The sequence below is a fragment of the Vespa crabro genome, chromosome 8, assembly GCF_910589235.1.
Source record: "Vespa crabro chromosome 8, iyVesCrab1.2, whole genome shotgun sequence".
NCBI classification, from domain to species: domain Eukaryota; kingdom Metazoa; phylum Arthropoda; class Insecta; order Hymenoptera; family Vespidae; genus Vespa; species Vespa crabro.
In genome coordinates this window covers 1,307,427-1,331,731 of record NC_060962.1, presented here as the reverse complement: position 1 = coordinate 1,331,731, position 24,305 = coordinate 1,307,427, and the positions used below count along the sequence as shown (strand labels likewise).

Sequence of the window (24,305 nt, the reverse complement as noted above, 5' to 3'; positions counted from 1 at the left end):
GAGAGAAACGAACGTATATCGCTTGACGTCAGAGAATAATCAACAAATTAGCATTAATTAGTGCGAACGATCGTTGAAGAAGTTCGTACATTGGATGAATAGAAGGAAGAAGAGAGGTAAGGGAATATGGGAGAGAAGAGCACGCGAACCCGCATTATTTTTCGTTTCGTGATCGCGCTCGTTATTAGCCTCGTTATCATCGATATTGGCTCGCTAATTCCGATGGCCCTTGTAACGGCGTTAACGGCTTAACGGTTAATATATGTGCTTACGTTTGACTCTCCAACCTCGAATCGAACTATCGAACCTCTCCTCCGATTTGCCTCCCTCGTTCTAAACGTTTCTCATACTCTATAGATTCATGCTATAATTGGGACACGCGTTCTCTATATACTCAATACAAATTTATTAACAATGATTGATACGGTTTTATAATAAACATCAAAGAATTTTTACAATTAGATTTTAATCAAATTTTACAGATTGATGAGACCGTATGAAAAAAAAAAAAAAAAAAAAAAAATATGAACGCACATATTTTTCTCATCTATTATCGATAATATCTTAATCTTTATTAGCTGTTTCGTGAATAGATAAAAGTACGAAGTAAATAAGTTATTAGATTTTGATTTAAGATAAATCGGGGAATGATGACCCATTTTTTTCATTTTGTTAAACCTTAATACATTGTAAATTTAATCGTTATCGAAAATTACAAAAGTAGATTTATGAAAAATTCTAATGTCAAAATAAAACCAATATATAATCATATATTTTATTAAAAAACTAAAAAAGAAAAAAGAGACATTGTTTCCTGCACAATCTTATCCAAACTGTCCGGATTTTTGAATTATTTTTTTTTCTCAAATAAAATTTCTTCATAAAAATCATATAAATTCAAAAATGTAGAACATATTTCATGAAATCACTTATCATATTTCACACATCGAATCCAGTTGTCTTGTTTCGATGAACAGCTGTACTTTTCCCAACATCCGACGTATCCAGCATAATCTTCTTTTTCTCAAAACTTTCTTCAGACTTTTGGGCTACAAAGTCTGAGAAATTTTCATCCGAAGATGAATCTTTCTTTTTCTCGTTTGGCTTTGCCTGAATTTTTAGAATGTTTTGATTCTTCTTCCGCTTGAAACGTTTCTTAAGTTTTCTAATTCGTTGAACTACGTTCAATATGTAATGGAGATCGGATTAATTTTATTTATTCATGCGTTATGAAAGTCTATTTATTAATCATTTGCGATTATGTAGTAAAGATGTAATAATATATAATTTTATAATGTGTCGACTATCTCCGTAAAAATCAAAACATTTAATTCGAAAGTTAGATAGTAATAATTCACTAATTTTTTTTTATAATATGACAATATTTCATATTTCATAATATATCTGACCATAAACATAAACTTTAAATACTATATTCATTAAACACTGTATATCAAAAACAATCATTATTTTTTGATAAGTTGTTATTTTTTAATAAGTTTTGATAAGTGATTTAAAGAACTAGCAACAAATTTATGAAAATATTTAATTTCTACATAACAAATAACTTATCTAATTTTTTGATTGAAAACAAACAAAAAGTACCATTCATGAGTTTTATTAATAATTGTTAATAATATCTGGAAATTGGATCACATTTTCAAAGTACGCATCTGAATCATTTGATTTAGAATTATCCTATAATTATTTCGAATTATCAAAATATTATTAAAAATATCAAAATTTGTAAGAATAAAAAAAACGAAATAATAAATGAAATTATTGCTAAAATTTAGTATAAAATAAAGATTGATTATTAGCTTCTGAAATAAAGCATGACTCTTAAATATATACATTACTATTATTTTTATTATCTACCATTTCGATATCTTTCTATCCATATAGAAAAAAAAATTTTTAATAAAAAAGTAAGAAAGATACTGTCATATAACATAAGTTATTATTATTTCTATACTGTGCACCTGTTTCTTGTTAATGACAAAAGGAGTCATCTTTGCTCGAGACATAAGTACTACAAGTCGTTTCTAAGTACGGACATGCTACATTCAACATTCATGATGATGTTTTGATTACACCTTCATTGTTCTCGAAGCTGACGCTGGATTCACATCATATTTTTTTCATTTCCTTCAGAATTTTTCAATATCAGCATCCGGTATTACCCAGACACGCATGTACTAAACCACACCCGTCGTCTTCCTTGTTCATGTTAAGCTCTTATACATGTATTTACATAGATATATATACAATATTGCGTATGTATACGTATATTCATGTATATACATACATATGTATGCATGCTTCGATATATCTATCTTTCTGCTTTCTGTATTCCATCGTTTCATCGATCGTTTCGACTTACTCTTTTCATTTTTCGACCTTCTTCAAGTTCTAGACGTTCTTAATTTTCATCGTTATCGTAGTATTTAAATTTAATTAAAAATATCCAGCAAATGTAATCTGAATCATTCAATCGTGAGAATTCGAGCGTTAAAGATCGAAGAAAAAGAGAAAGAAGAAAACAAATTGTACAATTGTTAAATTTCATTATTTATTTTTTCTTTCTTTCTTTCTTCTTTTTTCTTTCTTTCTTTTTTCTTTTTCCTTCCTTTCTTCTCTTTTTCTTTCTTTCTTTCTTTCTTCTTCTCTTTTTAATAAAACCAACGAGAGAGTTTTTTATTTTTCCGGTATTCGCATTCTCGATTTACGTCGACCTTTGAATTAATCTCGTTACATTTTTGTGATATAAAATAAAATGTATGAACGAACGTAGTTCAAATATATATATATATATATATATATATATATATATAACGCTTGTTGAAATTCTCGGGAGGTGTATATTTCCTTCACTTCTTTTCAATAGCAAATGTAAGAAAGATCCATCCTTCCTTTTCAACGAAGAGACTACTGTGCAAATATCACCGTATATTTTTTTCTTGAATTGTAAACCTCGGCTGTCAGTAGCGAATGATGTAGGAAGGCAGTGGTTGTCAATTGCGAGATATATAAAATCGTCACCGAAATCTTGACTAATAACAGATAATGGAAAATATTGAAACAGATACATATATATGTATTGAATCGAATTACGAATAAAATCATTTTCGTCGTCTTATTTCAGTAGAAATTATCATATCAAATCAAATTTGTCGTTAAAAACATAACATCCCTGATCTTAATGATCGTGTTAAACAGAATTTCTAATATAAGATATATCGAAACTATATGTACAATTATCGTCGAGTTAGATTCGAATGTTCCGAGAAAATTTTTCATCGTGATAAGTATAAAAATAATAATTTCATTTGATTATACCGTATCACGACTAACCTCATTGAATTATGTAACGTGATAACATGTTGCGTGACTGACCGGATCCGTTTTGACGTTGTGTATTATCTTTGAACGTCGGCGCCTCTATGCTGTTTCGAAAACTCACGCCGCTTAATTAACATTTTCATCGAACACGTATCTACGTACATATGTAGATATGCGTACCATATACATACATTTAACATATATATATATATATATATATATATATATATATATATATGTATGCTACACGTCAAGTAGCTAGAATAGAAGCAGCATCAGCATCAGCATCAGCAGTAGTGGCAGCAGTAACGTTTCCCTGGCACAAACCTCCGAAAGCATATCGATTAGGTTTCAGAACACATACACACGTACACACACATACACATTCATACGTACATGTACATACAGAGCACACAAGCACCCATACGCGCGCGCGCACGCGTCTACGTACCAACGACGTCCGGTACGATGGACATTGCGGTTAATGTCGTTCTCTCATGTAAGAACAAAAGCTGTATCTAGAGAACGCCAATGAGAGAGCGTTCCTTTGATGATTTTTTTTGTTTCTTTTTTTCTTTTCTATTTCTTTCTTTTTCTGCTTTTTTTTTCGTTATAACGCAAAAAGTACCTCTTTTCATTCGTATATCTTAATCTTTCTAGTAAATTCCTATTAATAGATAAGTTAAATGTAGGAGAAAGAATAAAAAGAAAAAAAATTTCATGTTATATATTTCGATACAATCGTACCATCTAGCAATTATCAAATGCCGATTCGTTGATAATTAATTGAAAGTTTGTTTGAATCAAATCAAAAGAATCATTTTAATTAATTAAAAGTTTCATATGAAGATTAAGAATAACAATATAATTCATTCATATTCGTGTATATGGATCTTATAAAAATTTTATAAGTATGTGTCCAATCGTATTTGGAATATCTCCGTTGAAACGGAAATAATAATGATAATTTGTATATATCTTGTTAAATTTCGATATCATGGCACTTGATAAAAGTACGGAAAGGTCTACTTCATTATAATCGAAGTGGAAACATTCATTCGAGTGAGTTTTCTCGTGCTATTTTCGCATAATCTATAACAATATTCATGATATCATTCTTTTTTCCGATTCATCGCTTATCTCATTTTCTTTTATACTGTTCTTTCTTCTTATCATTCTTAAAAGCTTTATCGGTATCCAACAAAATAGTTCTCCTTTAAGGATCCTCCGTTGTCGTTGGTTAACACCGCTGTAGATTCAGCCGTCGCCTGCATTAAGATATCCACGAGTCCATGGGGTTAGAGAAATGGCTACGGATTTACTTCAAGAACGTTGGGGTCTAACCGTTCTCCTATCCGCAAGATGCTTTACAAATGAATACAGAACAAAAAACGCATTACGAACTAATCCGGGTCGTATTTATACGTCGGCTCATTACAACCATAATATATTTTAAAGAGTTAGTATGCTTTTGTAGAATACAATATCGTTTGACTTTTTGATTTTAATGCAGTTTTTCAATCTAAAAAATATATACACAATGATTATCTAAGAACTATCGTATGAAGTGAGCGTTGGCGCTTATCTACAGTGACACTTATATCTCGAAGTTTCGAAAAAAATGTTTGTAATAAGATTACGTGTAAAAAAACATTAAGTTTGATCAATGCTGGCGCCTATTCGAATACCGAAGGCGAACACATTAATTTGAGTACATATTGATACGATATGTTGGTACAATCTGTAACCCTATGCCTGAGATGATATTACGATAATGTTTCGTCCTTGGGATCCCGTTAGGGAACTTGTCAGTCAGCTGACTGACGAGCGGATCTTTAGCCCTTATTTCGGAACCTATAAAATCTTATCTCTTGATGTTTGGGTGATTATCCGAAATGTTGAAGTAGCAAAACCTAGCAGCAATACGATGGAGGTTGCCACGAACCGAATGCTGTCATGAGTTTAAGTCAAGATTGAGAGTGTATACGACTGAATACTATCCTGAATGTAAATCAAGTCCTATGTTTATGTGTATGTATGTCCATGTCGAATATATTTCAGGTTGAATCAAAAGTCTGTCTATGCAATCGAATATCCTAGTGAAATTGAATCAAGATCGTATTCGTACGTGACCAAAAGTGTTTTGAGACTGAGTAATACTGTGTAAAACTATTCTTTTTACTTACAATCCAGCACGAACATTTGATAATTTTAAAAATAAAAAGAAAAAAATAACAAGGAAGAAGTTCAAATGGAATTTACATAAAAAGTTGTGAAAAGGAAAGGGGACGATTCTTCAATGATCAGAATTGTCTACGGATTTTTCATCTCTGGAATATTTTCAATAATTTTTGTACTGAGCGATCAAGAAAAAATTACTAAAAAGAAAATATCTTTTGATAAACATGTAATTCGGGTCTCCTTATAATTCAGCTTAACTATCTCAATACAACATGTTTGCTTGATATTCTGATTAATTGACCAATGTACTTATATTGTAGTTATAAACAGAAACACAGGTAATAAAACAAAATATCTAAATCATTTTAATACCTGGACATTCAAAGTTCTGTTTATCTTCACAAAATATTCGAACGAATGAATGAAAATAAAAGCTTTCCATCCTACAATAAGGACGAAACAGAATGCGTGTTATATATTTCTGTACAGAACAATAAGATCGTTTTATTTTTACTTATATTATTTTTATGTACAATAGAGAAATAATTATCTAAAACATTTGTAAATATATAGTAACTTCTTTCCCCAAGAAATAAAACTATTCAATGATTTTTATATATTTAAAAAGACAGCACGAATTATATCCATGTATTATATTATAATTGATAAATTAAAAATAAATCGATCCAAAAAAAAAAAAGGAAAAATATATCAAATCAGATAAAATATTCTCTCTGGGAATATTTAAAGAACATCGATGAAAATAAGTCGTTTTAGTTGAAGTCGAGAAGCTTCCGAAACCGTGAATATCGTCCTCGATATTTCCACTTTTAACTCGACATTGAGATATCGAAAACGGACAGCAGTTCGCTTCCTTTCTATCAGTCGACAGACTCGATCCTCTTAGATCCTTTTTAAACGATTTTTATCTCTACATCTGTAAGTTTCTTCTTTTATGGAAAAACCATCGATTCGATTTTATTCTTCGTTCGAATATAAAATTAGCTGAATATAATCTTTATCGATAGAAAGTTTAAGATCTATTAATGTCCACTTACTTTATCATCCTTTTTTTCTATACATTTACATCAGCAAAACTTTGATAAATATTCGAATAACTTGTTTCAAATGGTCCATCAATTTTATAATAAGATAAAATATTTCTTACGTAAGCGTATTCTTCTTGATTGAAACAGAAATTTCATTCGGAAAAATTTCATTCCAATTGTTTCTAAATTTTTATTCGATCGATCAAAAAATTTCTGTCCTCAGTACAAAATCACTTCGAAGAAAAAATTAAAAAATAACAGAAAAATAAATAAATAAATAAAAAAAAAGAAGAAAAAATAAAACGATTACATAAATTTTCAGTAAGTCCAATATATTTTATTGGTCATTATTGGTTATTTTTAATGAGCGAAGGGACGAATTTTTGATCGAAAATTGGATTTTTTTTTTATTCGGAGATTAATTAACGAATAACAATAGCTTCTAGCAGAGAGATGAACGCGATTTACGCATGATTTTTCAAAACAGTAGCACGCCTGGGTATATACGATCTATCGATAAATTTGGTGAACATTAACACCAAAGAATAAAGTAACGACGTTCCGAAGCTTTCCCATTTTCTTCTAAATATTAATACGAGATAACAAAAAGAGCAGTAGAATGGCCCCCTTTTATTTGCGGTACGTAAATGAGAAAAACGATCTTTGATAAACAATCGATATACGAGGAAATTTCAAAGAATATATATATATACACATCAAATAATATGAATTTTTAATACAAATTTTATTTTAAGGAAAACTCATCCATATCGATTATCGTTTTATTTTATCCAAAATACGCATATGTAAAATTTATTTATTTATTTATTTGGTTTAATTTACATTACCTACGAATTTGTATTTTTTAGAAAACTATCGAAATATTTTTATTTACGTTTTATCTCGTATAATGAGCAGAGTGATTCTTCAAGATAATCATTCGCAACTTTTATTTATTTATTTTTTTTCTTTAACATTTAAAACTCAGAAAGAAACTAAGCTCATGTATACTATACATATATGTGTAATAAATATAAAATTATAATAATATTGCTTCATTTGGAAAAAAAAATAAATAAAATAAAATTAAACACACATGAATGTAAATACAAATATATTAATAAAATTCAAATAAATTCATATTGTGCTATAGTGTCTTATATAACATTCGATTATTAAAATAAAACACATTTGATATTAATATCAATGATTATAAAACAATAGCAATATTTGTTAGCAATATTTCTTAACGAGTCGAATTACTCGAAAGGAATCAATCTAGTTAAGATTTTAAGAAACGGTGAGTTAATCTTATCTATAAAAAGAAGAAAACTAAAATAAAAACGAAAGAAATAGAAAGAGAGAGAAAAAAAATAGAAAAGTAAGAAAAAGAAGGTTATAACATCGAGAGGTACTCTTTAGGTAACTCGATTCTAATACCGTTCGAAGCTCTTACTAATTGCTTTCGAGCAAATCAACAGGATCATCAAAAAACATTCAAAAGTTGGCTGCTACTGATTAATATGGATTTTTAAACATTTGAATTTAATCTGAAGAATTTTGTTAAAAGGAATTGTATGATTTTCTAAAGTATTCAAAAACTTTTAGCGTTCACGAAATATTTCTTTTCTTTTTTTTTGTTTTGTTTTTCACATACAACTGATTCAAACGTCACATAATTTCTGCGTTTGTGTACATGTAAAAACAGAAAAGAAAAAATAAAAAGAAAAAAAAAAGGCTAAGGAACACCGACTCATGCGTGGAAATAACGAAGTTCGAAAGGGCAAAGAGCGAGAAATAACATCGATGCGATTAAACGAAATACATTCGAATCGTCTCCGATAGCCATAAAAGCGAGTTCGGGAGATGCTTTTAGTCGCAATGAATACGTGTAGTGGTTCACGATTGCTCTAAAGTCGAAACCCATTTTATTCAAGTTAAAATTCCGAATTTCGTCTGCAAGGGAAACGAACGTTCCCAATGTAAAGTAAATATCTTTTGAACGATCATAAACGCGAACCCGGTTGCATTTCTAATCGATACGAAACGCTTCTGTTTTTTCCATTAAAAAATTATCGAAAACGTTACATGATCTTGACATATATAAATAAATAAATAAATAAATAAATAAATAAATAAATAAATAAATAGATAAATAAATAAAAAAACAAAATTTTAATTATACATATATCCGTACGAATGCATAGAAATATATAAGATAGCATTGTTTTATGAAAAATTATTATCGATAAAAAAGTAATAAAATATTTCGTTTGGAATAGATTGACACTATACAACTGTATATATGTAAACGATTGAAATTCGAAAATTTCTCGACGTTTTTCAACCAACTTTCTTTTCTTCTTATCTTATCAAAGAGTACGTTCGAAGGGAATAAGAGCGACGTTACGGTGAAAATAACGCAAAGCCGCGAGAAAGGGGAAGGAAAACGGAAGAACCTTTGCGCTCAAGATTTGTACGGTAAACAAGAGAAAGAGAGAGAGAAGAGAAAGAGAGAGAGAGAGAGAAGAGAGAGAGAGAAGAGAGAAGAGAGAGAGAGAGAGAAAGAAAGAGCTTTTTGTACGTCGGATTTGTAAAATTGATTCCACCATCGAGTTCGTGTTTACGACGTCGCCCGTTGCACGAACGACAAGCCGTGGCCCGAGGAAAAGAAAGACGATTTATTTCGCGTCAGCTTTTTTCTCTATTTCCCCTTCTTCATCCCCTTTTTCCTTTCTCTCTCTCTTTCTTTCTCTCTCTCTCTCTCTCTCTTTCTCTTTCTCTTTCTCTCTCTCTCACTCTTTCCCCCCTCTTTTTACTCCTTCTTTCTCGACTAAACGCCACGGACGTTCTACGTACATCCACCGAATGATACGAAAGGAGAAGACTAGTTCACCAACCTGTTTTCCTCAAGCCTCTTATCGACGACCATCCCCCCTTTCCTTTTTCTCCCCCCCCCCGAAGTTCCGCCCAATCCACCATTCTCTTACTCTTCTCTTCGAAATTCACGGACTCGTACCTTTCTTCTTTCTGCTTCTTTTTCTTTTTCTTCTTTGGATTCTGTTCCTCTCTTTCTTATCAATCTCCTTTCCATCCTTTCCCCTCCGCTATTCCATCCACACCGTTTCCTCCACTCTTTTTTCTTCCGCTACAAGCTCTATATCTCCGCGAGATTTTAATGTCAATGCTCGTCGTCTTCTCAAAGCTCTTCTCGCACTCGTGAACGGTAAGAAAGTAAATTTATGAGCTCTTTTTTCTATTTCCGTCTCTCCACTTTACTTTCGTGTATGAAACGAAAGTAAAATGCGTGTAGCGTGTATATGTATTATATCGGATGATATTTAATAGCACACAGGAAAAAGTATGATCCCCTATATTATAAGTCGTGGTAAATATATTGATCTTATGAAATATGAAATATGAATATGAAAATGTTTAATTCGTTCAAAAATATACGTAGAATGTTTATTTAATACGAACGAAAGAATTTCTTGCTAATTTTGATATGTATTATAAATAAAAGGATATATTGAACGTCCTCAGAACATTTTTGTTTAACTCGAAAGTAAATCGTATATCTCTTATTAAAATATTCTATATAAATTTTAGTTCTTCCAATTACAGCAAATAGTATATTTTTCTTATTATTACAGCGTCCTCAGAACATTTTTGTTTAACTCGAAAGTAAATCGTATATCTCTTATTAAAATATTCTATATAAATTTTAGTTCTTCCAATTACAGCAAATAGTATATTTTTCTTATTATTACAGCAATCTCGATTATTAAAACGATAATTTATCATCTTTAATTATTATTCAAATAAAAAAAAATAAAAAAAATTCGTATATCTAAATCGATATAAACTGACGTATATTAAGAACGTATCTTTCCTTGAAAAATATTGATTTAGTAATAAACTTATTAATTGACAATCGTCGTTGACGTTTGTCGTTAAACGAGAAACTTGATAAAATTGATTAAAATAATTAAATCGCGAAAAATCAAACGGAATGTTCATTCTGACGAAGAGTTAACTTTGTTGAATAATTCAAAATTCACTCACCGACGACGTTGAGAGTGTAGTTCAACGACATCTTTGGTTCGGTGCTGACCTGGCACTCATAAACCCCGGAGTCTCGTTCTTGAGGCGATTTGATCTGCAACGTCCAGTTCTCAGAGTTTTCCGGATGAATTACTAGGAATCTCAGATCTGAGGTATACATAAGGATTCCAGCACTAAGGATATGCATATCCCTCTTCCGCATCCAGGATACCTGTGAAGTAAATGTATGTCAGTCAACATCGGACATTTTCTTTCTTTTTTTCTCAAATTTTGAAAGATACCTCAATAATATACATATATCTTTTTATACGCATACTTAGGTAAATAGTTTCAATATTTGTATAAATATTTTCAGTTCAAGTATTTGTATATGTATATCTTATAAAAACGTCTTTTCCATTAAGAATAAAAATATGTCGAAATTTTAAAATAATTTGATATGAAATTTATATATCTATAGTTCAAATATACAGCATATGTGTATGTAATTATAATAAATATACTTTTTCCGTAGAACAGAAAAATAAATCAGTTTGAAAGGCGAACGTAATAAAGCCAAGTTAAATACAACTATTTCAATTTATTTTAATGAAACTGAAATAATGAAAATAAAGCATGATTGAAATAATCGAGATGCCTCTCTTTCACTGTAAACAATTGTAAACAACGATTGATATTGAATGGTCCTATAACGCTTTATTATTCATTGGTGTAATAAAATTTATAATGACATTGATACGACTTTGTGATTATTCAAAACAAAAACAAATGAGAAAGTGAAGAAAAATCGTCTAGATTTTAATGAACTTTGTGAAACTCTAAAGAACGGTCTGGCGTGTGATTTCGCATTGTACAAACGGCCACAGGCTAATTCCAGCATCGCAGAATCCAGCACCACAAAATAGAAGAGAGAGAGAGAGAGAGAGAGAGAGAGAGAGAGAGAGAGCACGAAAACTCGGAGTTCAGCACCAGTAATGCTAATCTAAACGAGCAAGAGTAGCAAGCGGCTTGTATCAAACGGATTGATCGCTCCTACCAGGCTACGATCCTCATCGATTGACCATGAATGTCACGTTGGAAATTGAGTTCCTTATGCAAGCTTCTAGAACCACTAAGTGAATCCAATATGTGTGATCAAAAGCATCCATAGGATTCTACGTTGTGGATATTTGAGAAGTTCCTGTTCGAATTCGGTAGTCGTTTGATCGATCTTCTAGCAATTATCATTCGATCGAATGATCTGATCATTCTCAATTTAAAATTCATTCTAATCGATACCTTTTGATTACATAAATATAATATATTGCGATCGTCGAATTTGATAACATGATGTTATTATACTGCATAAATGTTCGTCTTAAAAACTAATTAACAAAATTAAACAGATATAAAAGATTTGATAATAATAATAATTTATTAAAAATAATAATAATAATAATAGATAAATAAATAAAATTAAACACTATGGTGTCTCATAAATCAAGAAAAAATTCTATAAAAATTGTCTTTGAAAAGTTATAAAAAATCTTTTAATAGTAAATTATCTCGAATAATGAAGAGATTTCATTGAACAGAGCCTTTTAATCAGTATTATATAACAGATAAACTTACTAAAAGATATAAAAATAAATCAGAAATTCTTGTTTAAGAAAATAGAGCTCTCTCTTTTACTTCGAAGATCCTTTTCGAGCGATGTCGGTTGACCTACTGGCAACTAATGCGTGTCTCTCATAAGTAAACGGGCGTCCTCGAGGAGCAGCAAAGCCGTGGATGTAAATAACAACATAAAGGGCGGAACGTACCGACGTGTTTAAACGTAGAACGATAAATCTTTCGAAGATCCAACAAGCCATTCAACTTAAGTGCTGAAAGAGGCTGTAAATTTCTCTTCTCATTTCTTCACGGAGAATTTCGGTGAATTTTGTAAATCTCGAAGGTTTTATTGAAAAACAAATTATATGCAAGATAAAATCGATTGTAATGTAATTATTGTATATATATATATATATATATATATATATATATATATATATATATATCAAACATATTTATCACATTATCTTTCGTATATTTCACCTATAATTTATCAATTTTCTCGTTTTCTTTGTATTATATATTTTTTCCCCTAGCAAATACATATCAATCATTACACATATGTATATCTATATATCTCCATTTCTATTCCGATCGAAATTTAACACGAAAGTGAAATGAAGATGATATATGTATGCACACATCAAACAAAATAATTATTCATGACGAATCGACCAATTCGATATCGTCATGATTAACATTGGCCAATGATCGGCATTGCTCGGTGTCTATGTCATAAACGCATACCACATCGATTATTACGATTGCTTGGATAATCATGAACGGATGATGCCTCATGGGCATTAGATATAGACCCTGATCTCTCACGATGAGCGTAGATATATCAAAGCGAAAACCGATTAGGCAATTCTTTATTTTTCTGTTCAAACAAGACGATGTTTCTTAAAAAAAAAAAGAGAAAAATTGAACGTTGCAACTTCGTGTTTAAATACATGTGTGATAATTATGAATAGAAGATCTAATAATGAACGATCTCATTTGATGAATTGTTAAATGTAGATATAATATACCATGTCTATACATTTATATATATATAATGATATACATATGTAAAATGTACAGTTGACGATATTATTAAATATTTAACAATAATAAGAAAAACAACTGATTAAAATATTAATATTTTCCATGTAATATTAATATTTTAAATAGTAATATTAATATTTTCCATGAACGATCAGTATATAAATTATTTAATAAGATACACCTAAAGCAAGTATAAGTATATATGAGAATTGTGTAATAATAATTTATTGGTTCTTATTTATTGAAATTAATTGAATTTTCTCTATAGGTAAGCGTTATAATTAATAATATCGTTTGAAAATAAAATCAAAGGAAGGTATAGCATTTGGCATTGGATAGAATACGTTGAGCCAACGAATACATATACATATATTTATATGTATAAACGTACATTTAATCAAATATTCTCGATTAAAATACTATTCAAGAGCAAATATCATATGTACCTTTACCGATGGTTAATTATTATCGATACGATTATAGAATTTCCAATGTATGAAACTTATTACTATAAAGTTCACACAAATTTCTTTTGTTTAGAGGAATAAAAAGTTGGAGTATGTAAAAAGGAAAAGAATGTAAAGCTCAGTGACAATAGCTCGCAAGTCAAAAACGAACTTTTTCGAACAACATGATATTTCATTATGCGATTTCCCATATATCGTTTGTAAAAAAGACAGAGCCCAACTTGTTTCATTCATCGAAATACTGTCATATAATATTATCGATTTATAGAATTCGAATCGTTATAACTTTTACTAATAAGTTACGAATAACCATAATATTTTTTTTCATTATATACATAGAAAATTAATTATACCTTTAACAAATCATTCTTCTCGTTAATAATATACATATATCGCTTTTAATCAGTTAATTAAGGAACTCGTCACGAAAATGTAATTAAATACTGTGAAGTGATAAAATACTGAAGTCTTATATCATCTCTTCCTGACTTCTGTTAATAAAATGTTCTCCTTCTGTCTTCCTGATCTAATATTTTATCATTTATAATTATGTACATATTTCTCTAAATGTTTCATTATTTTAAAAAAAAATAGATTAGAAATGAATTAAGTTGTATTCCTGTTTGCTTATTCAAGATATCAATTAAACAACGATGATCAATTAAATAAACTTTTATTTCGAAATACAAAAAGATGATAATAAATATCAATATATCTGTAATATGTTTCAATGTTTTTTTTCTTGACGAACGAAGGTAGAATTAATATCTCGAGAAAATCCAAGAAAAAATACAAAAAAATCATCGAAAATAATCTTTTATTCAATGTCCAACTGAGAATATATTTATTTATTTACATGTGGCTGTTTATGTATGTATGCATGCAGCATGAATGCATATAAGTATATTAGGACGACTCTCGTGTTATGGTTTTGCTAGTACGTACTGTCTCACCATGTTCTACCAATTTGCATGTAATTTCTGTGCACCGCCAACGCTTTTCGTCTGAGTATTTCGGGAAATATACGAGAAACAAAAGACGCCTATGTATGTGCATTTGCCTCTGTCGTCTGACATTGCTATAGCTTCTACAATACATATAAGATACAAATATACTATTGAAAATAATTTAATTGTATATTAGACTGTCATCTGATGCTTTTCAAGATGTTTTTTTTTCTATTTACATATAACTATACTATTCAAAATAGCTTAATTGTACGTTAGCTGTTAACTGATACTTTAAAAAAATTTTTCTTTGTATTCAGATACAACTGTATTATAAAAAATAATTTAATTGTATGTTAGACTATTATTTAATGCTTTCAAAAATGTTTTTTTTTATTCAAATTAAAAAAACCAAATTACTACACGATTGTTTCATTTATATTTCACGTCTTTTTCAAAATCGTTTTTTGTATTCAAATTAAAAAATCAAATTATTATCCGATTCTTTCATTTATACATATTACAGATATTCTTTTTCAAAAAATGTGACTATTCTTTATTGACTACGAATTGCACATACGATATAATATAAAAACTAAAAATATATGTCGTTTATTGAAATTTATTTTACAAAAAAAATAATAATATAAATTTATTTTTTTTAATCATAAATGTATTTACAATTTATTTTTATAATTTGAGCCTTATGGAAAATTTCTGTATTGTACGCGTTGTTTCGATAACGACACTATTCGAGATTTTTCCTTTTTCCAGAAAAAAATCACACACGATCGATTTTTCATAATGTAAATGTAAAAATAAAATGACAAATTCTTTATTTCTGAAAATTAATTTTCCCGTCAAATGTTGAATTGACTTATTAATTCTGCGTTGGTTCAAAAGTGAATTTTAGTAAAAGTCAATAATAAAAATATATACAACGAGGCGAAGAAAATGGTAGCAATTTATAATTCAGACATTTCTTTATACTCCACTAATCACTATTTCGAAGTTATTGTTTTTACCGCGTAATAAGTTTGGGTTTTTTATTTCAGGTTAGAAAATGAACGCGTCTGCCCGACTTTAGTGCAAGCTTTGAGGGACGTTATCCTTCTCCGAAAACAAAACTAATTTCAACGCAGCTGCTGCTGCGGCGTATTCATCATCCAGGATCCAAGAAGCTTCCGTAAGAGCGTCATTCCTTCTAATGCCTTTCTTTAAAATCTTCTATAATACCGCACTTGATGGTTTCCATCAGTATGCTTAACTCGTCCGCCGTGAAAACGTCCTCAAGTTAGACAGAATCTATAACGATAACCGTAACGATACCAATCGCGTATACACACACTCTGTCTTATTTATATATATATATATATATATATATATATATATATATATATATATTTATATTTATATATATATATATTTATATATATATATATTTATATTTATATATATATATTTATATTTATATATATATATATTTATATTTATATATATATATTTATATTTATATATATATATATATTTATATTTATATATATATATTTATATTTATATATATATATATATTTATATTTATATATATATATTTATATTTATATATATATATACATATTCAAGGATTGTCTTATTATATATATATTTTTTATTGAAAAAGATTTGTTTTAAAATATTTTTAATGCTAATTATGTTTTTTTTCAAGAAAAGTTCTGCTAAGAAAGTAAAGCTAAAGAAAGAAATAACGAAATTTATTCTCTCCTCTATATTAATCAAAAATTATTTCATTCAATTTTATTCACACATTAATTAAATATACTAAATATTATAACTTGTCAAAACTTTTAAACGATTAATACTATGGTAGATATTTCATATTATGAATTTTATCAGTCGTAATTGAAAATTGGAATTACCGACCGACATTAGACCTTATAGGAAATACAAGAGAAGCGATAGAGATCTTACGATATTCTCGAAATAATATTCAAGCAAACGAGTATCCGAGTCTCTTGGTCGCGTAACTTATATAAGACTGGTTCCGAATTTCGAGATGTTCACTCAACCGCCAAGTATAATCATTTTCAATTCCTGCGACGTACGAAATAGCGCCTGATTGAATGTCTATGAATACAAGAGAGCAAGAGAGACAGAGAGAGAGAAAGAGAAAGAGAGAGAGAGAGAGAGAGAGAGAGAGAGAAAGAGAGAGAGCGAGAGAAATCTTGCGGATTACTTCGAAAGTAGTTCGTGCAGTGAGAACTATTTGGTCGATCACACAAATGACTTATATCTGAACAATGAATAGACGGCATGGTAGAAGCTGTTATACACGAAACTAATATCAGCTTTTCTTTTTCTCTTTCTCTGACTCGATCCTATTCTTTCTCCGTTTCTCTTTCATCAATCACCCGTACGTGCAAAAAATAAACATTCGGGAATTCTTTTGTAAGTATTATAAGTATATTAACACAAAATATTGAGCCACGTAATTATACCTTACTCAAACCAATGAACTAATATCGATTGATTAAGCTTCATCTAATGTTTTTATTTATTAATTTATTACACAGATTTTTATGTGCAATGAGAAATATTTTTAAAATATGATGATGTTTCTTCACTATGCATTAAAAATTATTACAAATATGATACGTAAAAAAAATTCCTTTTTGTTTTTCTTTCTTACGTTCCTTAATTTTATTTTTCTAATCGTTGCGTACAATTAATCACACTTACTTAATCGCATTTATAAAAAGTGATGAAAAAAGAAAACAAAAAATAAATCAATAAAAAAAGACAAAGAAGAATGAAAAAATTGTACGCTACTTTCGTTTTCTTTGATATGCATTAAACATATATACAGCAAAAATATATTTTAAGAATTCACGATTAAAAAAAAAAAATAAATATGTATTATTATTTTATACTGTAAAATATATTTCAACAAACAACATATATACAGCATATATTATAATAGGTATGAGTTATATATATACATAATATTATTTATCTATATTACTATATGCTATATTTACACGTCCCATGTAAGAAAGAAAGAGAATTTTAAATTCGGTCATGCGCGAAATGCCTTTTTATTTTTTTCCTACGATACGTAATTCTCTTCGAATCCATTCCTAAGAGGAATCTAGCTAGGTGGAATAACAAGTTCTATTGCAAGAAGGAAAGATAAAGTAGTCCTACGATAGAAAAGAAGAAGGGAGGAGGTACTATGGAAGATAGAAAAGAAGGTATAGAGGATATCCATAGGCGACGGACCACTTCAAAGAGAATTCTAACTCGGAATTAGGGTAGAAAGCGGAAAAGGTTTCGGTAGAGCCAAGCTCTTCCAGTTAAAGTGAACCGTTTCCCGTTACGTAAGAAAGAATTCCCAAGCCGAATCTCAAAAATCGAAGTCTTCTTCTTTTTTCCTCCTCTTCTCCTTTTTTCCTTAACCTCTTCCTTTTTTCTTTGTCTCTCTCATTTTCGCAAAGACGACAGACATAATATAAAAAACATTTAAGAAGACATTTGACAACGATAAGAAAAGAGCATAGAACAATCATAGATATTTTAAATGGCACTGGTTCGTGATCGTTCGTTCCATTAGTATTATTCATAAACTCGCGATCATATTTTCAAGTAAAATATCTTTGGTGATTATAAGACTGACAGGAAATAATTCTCTGGAATTCCTAGGGTTCCGAAACTCTAAAAATAAGACAGAGAGAGAGAGAGAGAGAGAGAGAGAGAGAGAGACGAAAATGATGAATAAGGACCAATCAAATACACAATACAACGTGGCTAAGGGGGAATGAATTCAGAGGTAAGTTGGTCAGACGTTAAACAAATCGAGAAAATAATCGCGATGCCGATTCATCAGTTTCAAAAGTTATCACGCTGCTCAATCGACGGAAAGAAAAGTCTTAATTAATCTAAAATGGTCTCATGGAAAAGAAAAAAAGGAAGGGAGAAAGAAACGTCGAAAATAAAGAAGAATGAATGAGTAAGGTAAAAAAAGAAGAAGAAGAAAAGGGAGAGAGAGAGAGAGAGAGAGAGAGAGAAAGAGAGAGAAGAAAAAGAGAATAGAAACGAAAATGAAAAAGAACGAAAAGAGATATGGTAAGTAAACAAAACAAATAATCCCACCGGTATAAAACTTTTATTATCTGTGCATTTTTTCCCATTTTCCTCCTTTTTCCTCATCTTTACTGATACCTGCAGAAGATATTTGTACACAAATTCAGACTGAGGCTATTCGAAATTGTCGATATGAGAAGAACATGTTGATGAAGAAAAAGAGAGAGAGAAAGAGATAAAGAAGAAAAAATAATTCATGCAAAACGATCTAAAAAAATTTCAAGACAATGCGAATGATCTGAATAGAAAAGTTCGTTTGTGGAAGACGATTTTTCTCATCGTCTTGGGATTTCAAAGATCATTAAGAAGAAGTTTCACTTGACTACCAGATAAAAGGAGTTAGTATAGTCGTCTCTAATCTTAGCAAGATGATTGTTCTTCTTTTATTTCTCTCTCTTTCTCTCTTCCTCACTCCTTCACTTACTATCTCCCTCCCCCTCTCTCTTTCTCTTTCTCTCTTTTTCTTTACGTCCTTTATTTTAAAAGAGAAGGAAAAAAAACGTTACCATGACACCATTTTCACTGATTTTCTGCAACCTTGATCCTAATTAATACGAACCATGTTAAAGTGTTCCATGACGTCCAGTTTATGTCATAAAGCTATACTCTTTTTCCCTCCAATTATACTCTTTAAAAATTGTGCAAAAAATATTTTAAGAAGCTTATTCCTTTGCTAAGATTTAAGGAACGTCGTGATAAATAGAGTATTCAACGCTCATATAAAATCTTGTTGACTTTAACCTCAGAAAGAAAAAAAATTACTGATGTCTTTTTTAATTTTCCATCCGACATTAGCTCGATTATTTACGTATCACTCATATTTCATAATTTCTAAGATACAATGTCTCTCTTTCTCTTTTCCACTGTAATCGGCAATAAATTTCAAAGGAGAGGCAAAAGCCACGCGTCAACATCAAAAGGATTTCCTCTTCAAAACTCGTGAATTTTTTCTCTCTCTCTCTCTCTCTCTCTCTCTCTTTCCCCTCCCTCTGTCTTTCCTTTGGGAGCACGAGAACGTCTCCATAATGCTGTCGTTTTACAGTAGATTCATCCTCAGGGCTTGCTCTTCCCTTAATATATACATTCGAGATGCATAGTTTCCTCAACAGTGTTCTCTCTCGCACGGATTCTTATCGAGCGTCGAGGTCTTCTTCATTGTTTCCCAGATAAAGGCTCATGAAAGTATACCGGACCTACCGCAAGAATGGTTTTATGGATCTACTGAGTTTAGAAATGTTACGTTACTCAATACTCAAAAATGAGATGAACAACATCACTCCGACATTCTTGTCGAAAATTGAGAATTACAGCGATTATATGCTAAAGTTGATGATATACGTGTAATATAAATTGAATTTCTTATTAAAAAAAAAAAAAAAAAAAAAAAAAACAATTAAAGTGTAATAATACAAATGAATTTAATAAATTTACTTGTTAACGAAAAAATTAAATTAAATAATCATTATTAATGATATCGTTTTAAAATTGCAAAGTAATCTCGTGATAAGAGGAAATCTTTATTATCATTCTAGAATCACGAATAGTCCATTCTCATATTCAGCAGTTTTTTATAAGACACTCTGTATAATTATAGTGACAACGAATAGGGTAACGTAATTTTGAATGTCCACGTATGAACGTGACTCGGATTAGGTAAGTAATTTCCATCTAACGAACGAACGAGCGAGCGAGTGAACGAACGAACGAATGAACGAACGAACGGACGAACGAACGGACGAACGAAGGTATCGATATTCTCGAGAGAAGCGTACTATCGTTTGATCATTGAAAATCGATTCGATTAATCATTCCCGAAACACTGTCCGAAAGCATCGACGAAAGTCGATATGGTATTTGCATTTCATTGGATCGTTATCTAGGGAATACAAATCGAGATCTCTTCTCGCAAGAAGAGAGATAGATACATAGATAGATAAATATAAAGAGAGAGAGAGAGAGAGAGAGAGAGAGAGAGAGAGAGAGAAAGAGAAAGAGAAAGAGAGAGAGAGAGAAAGAGAGAGAGAGAGAGAGAAGATGAGGATGAGAATGAGGATGAGGAAAAACGATCAGGATCAGAGACGAACGTTGTGCGAAGAAAAGGATCGAGGGTGGACGAGACTACGATGTAGTCCCTACAGAGAGAATAAAAGAGTGAGCCCAATCGATAGGTGAAAGAAGAGTTCGGCTTGCGAAACGTTTCTAGCCGCTTCGTTCTCGTAAAAGTGAACGCCAGTATTTTCTACCTAGGTAAATTGGATTGGCAGTTTATTGGCAATATTCGTTTGCGTGGCGTAATGCCAGATCCGCATGTACGTTTTACTACCGACCAAAATTTTCCACCATTTTGTTCTATCTATGTATGTTATGTAGGACATGTATTTTTCCTCTCTCTCTCTCTCTTTCTTTCTTTCTTTCTTTCTTTCTTTTTTTTTTCTTTCACATTCTCTTTTTTTTCTCTCTATTTTTCACACATAGACACTTTCTTGTTCAGTCTATCTCCTTTCATTTCTTTCTCGCTTCGTTTTATTATCGGTGTCTTTTCGCCTCTATCGTTACATCCATTCTCTTTCTTTTCTTGCAAACATCAAGATACACGTCCGAACAAACTAGCTCTTCTCTCTCTCTCTCTCTCTCTCTCTTACTTCTTTGTTATCTTCGTTATTATACCAAGGTACGATAGATAGATCGATGTATCTCGATAAAAGGTTAGGATCCGTGAAGACGGAAACGTCCTTCCGAATCTTTCATCATATCTTTCTCCTTTCTATTTCTTTGGTAGTTTCTCCTTCTCTTTCTTTTTCTTTCTTTCTCTTTTTGTTTCGAATCCGATCGAAGAGAGCGCGAAACCATTCGGAATTTTTCTCGATAATTTTTCTTATAAGATAGAACTAACTTGTCTCCTTCCAAATTCGATACCATCTATTTATTCTGACAACGCTATTAGGATTGTAATCGACAAATGGATTGGAACTTTCTATCAATGATGATTAGAAACATGAAATACCTATATAACGAATATATAGGCCAATTCTTCTTAATCGATTAGAAGAGAAATCCTTTGACTAACAAATGAATAAAGGATAAATAAGAAATACGTTATAGAACAGAGTAAAAGGGATCGAATGCCATTGGTTAGTATATTGGCCAATAGTATCGAACAACATGTTTAGGATGAATCGCTATTTTCTTCGATAAAATAGGCTTCCTATGTAACATCCAACGTATCACGATTACGAACGATAGTGTACCATAGGCCATCCATTAGGGAGACTATATCAAGCAAATTGCAACAACGCGCTAATCACTTTGCTCTCAAGCAACGTACCGATACTCTAACGACGTTTGCGAACAGTAGTCCAAGTTCGACGAACGATATCTATGTAGATATATCGCGTATCTTGCGTAATTAGGATCTTGATAAATTATATCAGATTAAATATTGAAATCCGAATATTTGAGACATAATTAATACGTAATTAATCACGAACTTCTTCTTATCATATACGACAATTATTTATCTATTATTTTTGTAATATTATATCTAATATTATAATAATATTATATAAGATGTTAAATTAAATAATAAATAAAATGTTATATTAAATATTAATGTAAAAATGAGTTTTTTAAATCGTGTCGCATTCTTATGGTATTTTATCTTATATATCGTATGTTATTTCAGAAATATATATATATATATATTTTTTTTTTGAACATAGACTTTTTAAGAAATTTCACATAACGAAATAAAATTGTTTAAAAAATCTATAAGATTCAATAGGAATTAAATGTGAGCGTGAGTGTTTTCTACTTATGTGAATTGATGTATAAAGTAATAACATATGTTATAAATGATATGCGATGACGTACGAGTAATATTTTCTTATTTATGTGCCGTTATTTACAGCAAAACATTTCTATCTGGACGATAGAACCATGATAGAAATTGAGTTTTGAGTTTTGTTTATTCTTCAAGGTGAACAAATCGAGACGAAGACAGCTGGCAACTTTTTCTTCTTCTTTTTCTCCTTCTTTCTTCTTTTATCTTTCTTTTTTTTTATTTTCTCTTATTTTTCCCCTTTTTCTCTTATAAATATTCGTGAAGCATATAGTAAGAACGGTGATACGATTTGCGAGCGTACTGAAGCAAGCGTAAATTCGAGATGACAGCAAAAATTACCTGTCGAAAAGAATACATCTCATTTTGTTTGTTTGTATGTCTCTCTCTCCCTCTCTCTCTTCTGTTTATATTTCTTGAATAAAACAAAGCTACGAGATCGGAGGGAAAAAATTCCTCGTTGTAAACTTCGTCCTAATGAAATAAGCAACAAGAGATGGAAGATTCTTCGGATGAAGAGAATACTATTGTTTTTACTTTTCAACGATTTTCTTCTTAATATATTTTTTTCTTTTTTATCTTCACGAAATTAAATTTAAACGAGCTTCAATTTACATTATTCCTTCAATATTAGCTTTTCTTTTTTTCTTTGTAAAGAAAAAAAGAAAAAAAAAGAATAAAAAGAAGGAAAAAAAAAAGAAAAAAATTAAATTTTAAGTTACCGACCGCGAATCTCTCCATTTTCGTTTACCTCTGTGAATCTAACGCAACGATGAATATCGAACGGCCCAATGAATTCATACAAAGAATAACTCTAGCAAGTATTTTTTATCGGTCTACCATTGATTTTTAACATACTGAAAGTAATTCACAACGAACATTCTCAGTGATCCGAGCTTTTTCATGAGTGTCTGCTTGGTTATCTATTTCATTGCCCTTTGCTATCCATCGATTGTTATATTGATTTTAGTTTAATGACACAATTGTGTGTCAAACTTCGATATTATCTCACAATCACTTTTGAGAGTTGTTGAATGACTGTGTAAATGTTGTTACTATATACGAAGTAATAAATTTGCAAAAGCAACTTATTTCCAAAAAACATATACATATATATGTATATGCATACATATTTTTATACATATATATATATATATATATATATATATATATATTTGTATATATACATTTTTCTTCCTTTATGTTTTTCAAATGAACGATCTATTAGTAACGAAATTTATTTCGTAAGAAATTCGACTTTTGTTTACAACATGCAGTATAACAACAGGTAATCAACGATACAGAGTTATAATCTTTCGAAAGTTACAAAGTTATGATATAATTTATAAAATTTTATAATAATAAATAACCTTATATGGCACGACGTTAAATTGGTCTCCAAAAATGACATTGAATTATGAAGAAAAAAAGAAAATATATGTAAGGATGAAAAGTTCCAGAGTTTGCTAGTTGTATGTGTGTAAATGCGTGAAATATGCCGATAGATGAAGAGAAATGGAAGGTTCCAGAGCTGGCTGATCTAATGTGTGTGCATGTGTGAGTTAAGCCGATCGGTAGATGTATGTGAGTTAAATTGATCGAAAGAGCATGATTTGTCTTTACGAGATGTGTATGTTTA

At 30.2% G+C, this 24,305-nt stretch overlaps 1 protein-coding gene across 1 annotated transcript in view; it reads right to left on the bottom strand.

The window, feature by feature from the left end:
* The window catches only part of LOC124426141 (zwei Ig domain protein zig-8-like), a 289,633-nt gene that overhangs the window by 137,247 nt on the left and 128,081 nt on the right, over positions 1-24,305 (bottom strand). The window contains exon 3 of the mRNA XM_046967462.1: positions 10,638-10,848. Coding sequence (XP_046823418.1) covers positions 10,638-10,848 — 211 coding nt within the window. The remainder of the gene's footprint in view (positions 1-10,637; positions 10,849-24,305) is intronic.